At 44.2% G+C, this 8,425-nt stretch overlaps 1 protein-coding gene across 2 annotated transcripts in view; it reads left to right on the top strand.

Annotated features, from left to right (window-relative positions):
- Positions 1-1,627: 1,627 nt before the first annotated feature.
- KCTD2 (potassium channel tetramerization domain containing 2) overlaps positions 1,628-8,425 on the top strand; it is a 201,822-nt gene continuing 195,024 nt past the window's right edge. Inside the window, exon 1 of one of the 2 annotated variants that reach the window (XM_086930789.1) lies at positions 1,628-1,872. In XM_086930789.1, the coding sequence (XP_086786915.1) occupies positions 1,729-1,872 (144 nt within the window). In that variant the 5' untranslated portion in view covers positions 1,628-1,728. The remainder of the gene's footprint in view (positions 1,873-8,425) is intronic. The other variant, XM_086930788.1, reaches the window with a different exon arrangement.

Genomic DNA, 8,425 nt, shown 5'->3' with positions numbered 1-8,425 from the left:
ACGTGTTGCAAAGGCGTCATAGGGACTCGTTGAGCAGGTCGTATCTGAGTTTTCATGCAGTGCAAGTTTCAGCTTAGGGCCGAATTTCACTATGTATCTTTATTTTTCTTGGTTTTGTTCATGTGTGCAGGCCTACTTGGCAATACCCCTGATAGTTAATTGTTTTCTTGTGCCACAGCCATGATTCTCTTCTGAGCTGCCACCTGCCTGCCCTGTTACAGCTGAGAACTGACTGTACATCACATAGCAGTCTGTCTTCTCACTGACTGTAAGCTGTGTTAGTAGTCGCTCGTACCTGGTTCAGGTGATTGTGAGAGCCACTGTGGTGCTTGCCAACGTAACTTCTCAGTGCGTCAAGCGTCATTGAGTTAGCAGAGCTTGTAGTGTATCTGTGTGTGACAAACTGCGAGTGGGGTGATGGGTTTGGCAGGTAGTGGGCGGCATGCAGGACCAGGGCACCCTGCTCAGTAATACAGTTTGTGGATTATGATGTGACTCATCTTAGAGGTCCTTGTTGCTCAAATGGGTGTAATTCCTGTAATTTATATGTTTTTCTTGTTTTCATTGTTAGATTTTGCTTGTGAGAAAGTGTCACTCATAGTGGTTGAAATGTCACTCATAATTACAATGAATTTAAGAAAATGTCACACATAGCAATCTGAAACCTTGGCAGCTATGCTTAGGTTTTGTTTCCTTTTGTTTTATTCGCAAAGGGGAAGGATGTGTTATGATGTAATCTTACCTCTGTGTTCTCAGTGTTCTTTTTGAAAATGTAAGGTGGACAGCACTCAATGTGAGTCAGTTACTGCTGGCTTCTCAAGGTGGTCGGACACCAGGTTGTGTTTCCTAGTAAACTCGTTCTTCAAACTCCTTTGGTCCTGTGGTTTCTGCACATCTCATCATAAGAAGTTGCCACCTGACTGGTAGTTTATTGTTCTAGCCAGCAAATATAATGGAAAACAAAGTCAAATCTGTTTTCCCCGTACTGAAACCAGAACCTAAAACCGCAGAGCTGTGAAGTTACCAGTTAAAACAATTTGACAGCAAGCTGTTCAAACCGTTTCAGGAGGGTTTCCAGACCAAACATGGGGATCATTGCTATGTTACAAAACAATCTTGACAATTTTAAGCCCTAGCCAGGTTTCCTAGGTCTACCTGTAAGGTGCTAAAGTCCCAAGTGAATTCTGACTTGTTTGTTCCTTTACATAACAGGAATAGAAGTCCCAGAATACAATTTTTTTTAAAAGCTGGACTGCAGCTGCTGATCATCTGTGGATCTAAGAAACGTGGCTGCTTTGAATTTTACTGAAACAATTTTTCACCTACAAATTCGAGACTCTTCCAGAATAGCAAAGGGTAATCAAATAAAGAGCACTTTTTTCTAAGAAAGGTGGCAACCCTAGATGCAGAACAAAGATATACTTAAACACAATTATTTCAGTCCAGCTATTATAGAGCATGTAAAAATGATTTAGACGTGTTCAAATAAATTTTAAAATAAGCCCTTTAAGATAAAATATTAAAAGCAGTCTCCTTTCCAAACTCATTTTTTGATGAACTTGGTTTCTTCGCAGTTCCCAATCCAAAATGGGGCCCAATTGTGCTTCTGTGCGTTTCTTTTATTTCCATTGTATTAAACGAAAGTCTCTTGCCTGTCCCTCCCCCGGAAGTCGATCCCGGAAGTGCCCGTAGTGTTGCTGGGAGGTTTCAACTCCCGTTTTGAACGAAATGGCTGAACCCCCCGCTGCCGCCCGCTCTCAGTGGGTCAGGCTGAACGTGGGCGGTACGTGCTTCATTACCAGCCGAGAAAGCCTTAATCGGGAACCGCGCTCCTTGCTGAGTCGGCTCTGTCTGGAGGGGGCGGGGCCTCAGGTAAGGCGGGGCTGCTAATGAGGGTGGTACTATGCAGTGAGGATGAAGAGGGGCGGAGCGGAGATTGTATGACTTTTTTTTTTTTATTCAAGAAAGTTAAAAGAGATTGTTGTGGGAAAGGCCGTAGCAGCGGAATGGCTAGGTTGTTGAGATTTTTATTCTGTAAATGCAAAGAAGAAAAAAGCCACCACACTTGCCGAAAATTTATTTTTCTCATAGAAACCTGGCCTAGAGAGATGCCTGCAGAGCACAAGTGAGGGGTGGACCGACCCCCTTCCCATTTTAGAAAGAGGGCGCCAGTTCCCGCATCGGGCTGTCACTTGTGGCCCCCTCCCTGCTGATCTTTGTATTTCAAAACACTATGCGTATAGCCTAGCTTCAGAAAGTGTCCCATCCTCCGTCTCACTGGCAGCATCTACTTTGTCAGAATGACCATGAATGTAGGAAACCGAGAACTTCACACAATTAATCATTCTATTGCTTTATTCAAAGCAAATGTGAAGCACTTGCTTTGTGTTGAGTGGAGGTGGATTAAGACAACCGACTGGAAACAAAAACGAATTAACAGCAAGTTTGTGTTGTACCTGCTATTTCCTTATAATATTGTGCAGGGGGATATGTAGCATAGTATGTTTTCCAGCTCCACGAGCTGACATCATCTGGTGTCATCATGGAATGTTCATGGTCTATTTATGTGACGTCACCGTGACTGTCTGACAGTTGACAGCTGACTCTCACGGTGGACGCTGTTCTTCTTTCTGCGCCCAGCGGGCCCTTGTTATCTTATGAATAAAGTACGTTCACTTTCATTGTGGCTGTCGTTTGTCCACACTACAATTGGCGACGAGGTGCAAGATGACAAGTCAAGTCAAGTCAAGTCAATAGATTTATATAGCGCACTACATACCCAGAGGGTCTCAAGGCGCTTGAAGAAGGGTGGGGAATTACTTGTCGAATATCCACGTTTTAAGTTGCTTTCTGAATGCTAGGTGGTTCTGAGTAAGGCGAAGGTGAGTGGGAAGTGAGTTCCAGGTTTTAGCTGCCAGATAGGAGAAGGATCTACCTCCCATGGTGGTTTTGTTGATGCGAGGTACAGTGGCAAGGGCTTGGTTGGAGGATCGTAGCTGGCAATGTGTGGTGGCTTTCATTGATGCCACAATGATGTGTGAAGGATCAATAACTGAAAAGGAATGGCAGGAGAGCATGGCTAAGGATACTGTACTAGCAAAAGTGAAAACATATGTGCGATCTAAATGGCCACCTATAAGGAACATGCCGAATGAACTGAGAAATTACCAACAGGTAGGTGAAGAACTAACGTTGGAAAATGGTTTCTTAAAAAGAGGTGAAGTCTTTGTGCCACCATATGGACTCAGACAAAAAATTATTAAGCTGGCACACAGAGGACATCCGGGTATCACTGCAACTAGGAACATTATAAGGATGCATTATTGGTGGCCGGGTGTGGACAGTGAGATAAGAAACTACATAGATGTGTGCGAGAAATGTTTAAAGTCAGATAAGCATTGGAGGGTGGAAAAGAACGAACTGCAAATTGGATGGACCCTGGGCTAAAATCGCAATTGACTTTGCAGGACCATTCAATTTATTGCCAAATGAATGCAAATACTTGGTAGTATTGACGGACTACTACTCAAAATGGGTATGTTTATAAATTTTTGAATGCAGTAACGACTGAAGTAGTCAGTCAGTCAAATATCTTTATTTCGGTTAATTAAAACCATAAAAGCAATACACAGTTCATAATTTAAAAAATCCGTACAACAAACAAAAATAAGATTACTATTAAACAAATATACACATGATTGCAGTTCATATGTAAGTTCATTAAAAAGGATTTAAATTTAAAAAAAAAAAAAAAAAACAATTTAAAAAGATTAGATACAGAGAGTAGATACTAAGCAGCCTAGAGTCACTTAAGGCGCCAATTCCCAGTATTTTTGGCACGTTTCCCCGGAACGTATTTAACAGAATATCAGCCTTAGTGGTTATTTGTCTGGGAAAGTCTTATTTTATTTAATCGAGCTGCTGCTACTAAAAAGCTAGCTACACCATATGTGACCTGCACAGAATTAAGCATTTGCAGGTGTAGGAGGGCGGGCCTCACCTGAACAAAGTTTAAGTCTTTTAAGATTAGAAACAAGAATTTTTTACGGGCCAACAAATAGCGTTCGCAGAGCATCACTAAATGAAGCGTGTCCTGTGTAGAAAAGCTATCACAGGTACAAGGTGGGATATTTTCTGGGGTCCCCCACTTTGTATAGGATCCAAGCACGAGGTGTATGAGGTTGAACCTAAACCTTAATAAGAGAAAACAATGGTATGGTTTAGTTACATATTTTAGGTAAGGTTCCATAGCTAGGGAGGTAGAAAGTTGATATATTGTCCTCACCATTGGTTTACTAAGCTCAACCTCTTCCCTCTCTGTCTCCAACACATTTCGGAAATGCAACTTGACCCACCCTACATCCTCTTTCTTAAGGCCCTGTGGTAAAGAATACATGTCCGGAAGCCCTAGCCTCGCGCATGCCGCTCTAACATACGCTAACCAGGGTATGCTGTCCGCTTTATCCAGGGCCATACAGTTTTTGAGTATGCGGTGTTTCAACGTAATCTCCTCATTTGTCCAAGTTTTAACCCAGCATAGCAGCGGGGACATTTTTAGGAGATCAGTGATGTAACCCAAGCCCACTTCATTATGGATTGAATATGTGGGAGATGACTTTGGGAGTCAAGTCAAGTCAGAGAATTTATATAGCGCACTACCTACCCAGAGGGTCTCAAGGCGCTTAGAAATGGGAGGAGGATTACTTGTCAAATATCCACGTTTTAAGTTGCTTTCTGAATGCTAGGTGGTTCTGGGTGAGCGGGGAGTGAGTTCCATGTTTTAGCAGCCAGGTAAGAGAATGATCTGCCTCCCATGGTGGTCTTGTTGATGCGAGGTACAGTGGCGAGGGCTTGGCTGGAAGAGCGAAGTTGGCGGGAGGGGGTGTAGAAGGATAGTCGTGAGTTGAGGCATTCTGGTCCGATGTCGTAGAGTGATTTGTGTGCGTGGGTTAGCAGTCGGAAGGTGATTCTCTTATTGACGGGTAGCCAGTGGAGGTCTTTCAGGTGACCAGAGATGTGTTCGTTGCGCGGGATGTCTAATATGATCCTGGCTGAGGCGTTTTGGATTCGTTGGAGTTTCTTCTGGAGTTTAGCGGACGTACCTGCGTAGAGGGGTGTTTCCGTAGTCCAGACGGCTCGTGACTAGAGCATGGGTAACTGTTTTCCTTGTTTCGGTGGGGATCGTATGAAGTTATTTTCTATAATTTGGATGCCTGGGGATGAGACATAACCCCAAATATCTGCCCCGTAAGATGCAATTGCTACACATTTTGGATTTATAAATACGAATCATGGCCTCCATAGGCCTCGAACCAAGTTTTTTAGAAAAGTGCATGAGAGCTGTAGTAGATCTAGTAACTCCATTTTCCTTCAGTTTCAACTGGGCACCCCAAGTTCCTCTTTCGTCAAAGGTGACGCCTAAATAACAAAAGAAAGGTACCCTCGAGATGGATGTTTCGTTGCAGCTAAAGGTTTTAAGCTTCATGTTTTTCTTGCGTGAGCCAGTTACCATGACATGGGATTTTGCTGAGTTGATCTTTAGATCCAAGGCTTCCATAAACGATCCGAAATGATCTAACAGTCTTTGTAGGCCCGTACCTGTACGGGCTATGAGGACGGCGTCGTCCGCGTATAGGAGGACCGGAATAGGTGACCCTCCCATACGCGGCACGTCCAGGGTAGCTAAATTCAGGGATTTGCCCAGGGAATTAATGTAGAGTGTAAATAGGAGAGGGGCCAGGATGCAACCTTGTCTGACCCCTCTCCCAGATCTAAATTTCTCAGTACACCTACCTTCCCTTGTTACCCTGACAGAAGCAAACAAGTTCTGGTGGAGATCGTGCAAGAAATTAACCAAAGTAGTGTCCAAACCCAAGTCCCGCAAAATAAGCCATAGTTTAGAGCGATTAACCAAATCGAAGGCGGAGGATAAGTCCATGAAACCTAAATATAAAAGCCCCTCCTTCACCACAGTGTATTTACTAATAATAAGGTGAAGGTTTAAGCATTGGTCCATGGTCCCCCTATGTGCTCTAAAACCATACTGCAGGTCGGAGAGAACCCCACTCTCCTCTAGCCAATCCCCAAGTCTTTGAAGAATGACTCTGCCCAAGATCTTAACGGCAGAGTCCAACAAGGAGATTGGCCTGTAGCAGGCGGAGTCCCCCCTGTTCCCCTTCTTAAAAATAGGAACAATAATAGAGGTGGCCCAGGAAGAAGGGAAACCAGCCGAAGGTATCGCATTAAAGACATTTGTTAGTATTTTTGACCAAAATTGCGGATACTGAATATAGAGATCGGCAGGGACCCCATCAGGTCCAGGGGCCTTACGTTTACTTGTATTTTTAATCGCCCTTTCCACCTCAATGATGTTAAATTCCATGTTCATGTTGTTTGGAGCAAGGGCACTAACTGGGGAAATTGGAGCCGTGGTTTCATAAATCTGTTTGAAGTGGTGAAGCCATCTATCATCTTCAATCACACAGTCCATATCGGTTTTCCCATCCTCGGTAAAGAAAGGCTGATTGACAATGGCCCAAAATTTTTTGCTGTCTCTTAATACATCTGTGGCTAATAAACTGTCCCAGGCTTCCTCCTTAATTTGAGTCTTGCGCTTGGTAAGTGCAGATTTGTATTCCTTTCTAAGGTTTGCCACTAATGTCCTATCTCTGGGTCTCTGTTTTAGTGTTTTCAACAGGGCACTATGCGTTTGCGAGCATTCCTTATCGAACCATTTGTGAATGTTCTTACTACCTTGCGCACCATTCCTTGACTCCAGGTTCTTAGAGATCCTTGTGCATATATCCACATAGGCGGCCACAACATCGGAGCCCAAGGAAGTGGGATGTAAGCAAACTGCCATGTTTGCCTCAGTTTCCTGTGCTAATGTTTGGAAGAAATGTTCGGGGAGAATCTTCTCCCACTTTATCGCCTACCCTGGTCCTTAGTTAACAGATCTCTAGGAGCTGCAGCGCCTGTCTCACTGCCATTCGGGAAACAATCTAGGTCCAGCGTTAGAAGGACGGGGTTATGGTCGCTAAAGATAGCAGTCACGACCCTGTACTCCAGTGCCTTCACTAAGACCCCTGCTGATACGAAGATATAGTCAATGACAGTGTTTGCATCTCTCCCAATAAATGTGGGCGCTCTAGACTCGTTATTTCCTTGGCCTAGTTCAAATAAGTTTAAGTTGGCGAGAAAGGTCTCGAGCCCCTCACCCTCCTTTGTGTGTTCAAAGTGGGGAATGCCCTCGACCGGTGATCCCCCATATCTATCATTGTAACAATCCCCCTCACAGGGGTGGATATTAAAATCACCCAGGATAACCATCTCTGGGAAGGAAGTGCAATCGTGTCTATAGACTAACAGAAAATCTAACAGGGAAGTCAAATGCTCATTCACAGAAGAACCCTCCCTGGAATTATAAAAATTAATAAATAATAAAATATGCGAGTCCGAGATAGTCCACTCAACTATTAACGTATTTGTGGGCGCTGGGTCTAATTTTTTAAAAGCCCCCACCAAATTCAATGAAAACAATGTGAGTAGGCCACCCTTGGCTCTCCCTCTTGCGCCCGAAACTGCTGGGGTAAAAAAGCTATGAAAGCCATCCAATGAGAAACTAGTTGATGTGTCCCATGTTTCTTGGAAAGCCAAGATGTCGTATTGTTTGACAAACCCCTGCCATATGGGGTCTGAAGCCTTAGCAGTTAATCCCGCCACATTCCAGGTGAGGATTTTACAGGTTGGCTTGTCGGGATTAGGCAAGTTAAGCATTCCCCTACTCTCGCCAGCTACAGGACCCTTATCGGCAGTTAAAGATGAATTTAACTTCTGCGAGTCCGGGGTACTAATTTCCTTTTGCAGTTGGATGGAGGAAATATGATGCCTCTGTCCATTTGGAGAATCCTGTGTTTGTCAGTCGACCCAGTCCGTGGTTGACAGACATTCATAGCGATTAGCAGTTGGAAAGTTGTAAAAGTTATCTTGCCCATTTGCAAACTGGTGATAATGATGGGGTTGAGTGTTTTGTGGCCCAACAAAGAAGCCTCCTTGGCGCGGTCTACCTCTTCTTCTCCTGACCAGGTTCCATTCCACGTCCCCCCCCTCCTCCCAGCCATAAGGTTGCATTTCCCATGGGGGGATAAATCTCTGTCTGGGTTTTGAGTCTTGTGGTCCCTTTAACCAACTCCATCTGTTGTCTACTTGGTTTCCTGGTAGATAGAAATAGGAGAGAGGCCTAGCGGTCACAGTACTTGCTTGGTATCTAGGTGCTCCACTACTACATATATAATCTACAACTTCGGTGTTCTCGAAGGTGACTACAACGCAGTCCCCTTGTAGATTTTTTCTGTTACCTCCCACCCACGGGGTTCTCTCCACCATTAAGATATTGCTTGGTATGTTAGGCGGAAGGGGGTGGTTT

The sequence above is a fragment of the Lissotriton vulgaris genome, chromosome 7 (assembly GCF_964263255.1).
Source record: "Lissotriton vulgaris chromosome 7, aLisVul1.2, whole genome shotgun sequence".
Lineage (NCBI taxonomy): Eukaryota > Metazoa > Chordata > Amphibia > Caudata > Salamandridae > Lissotriton > Lissotriton vulgaris.
This window is presented reverse-complemented; position numbering and strand designations above follow the sequence as displayed.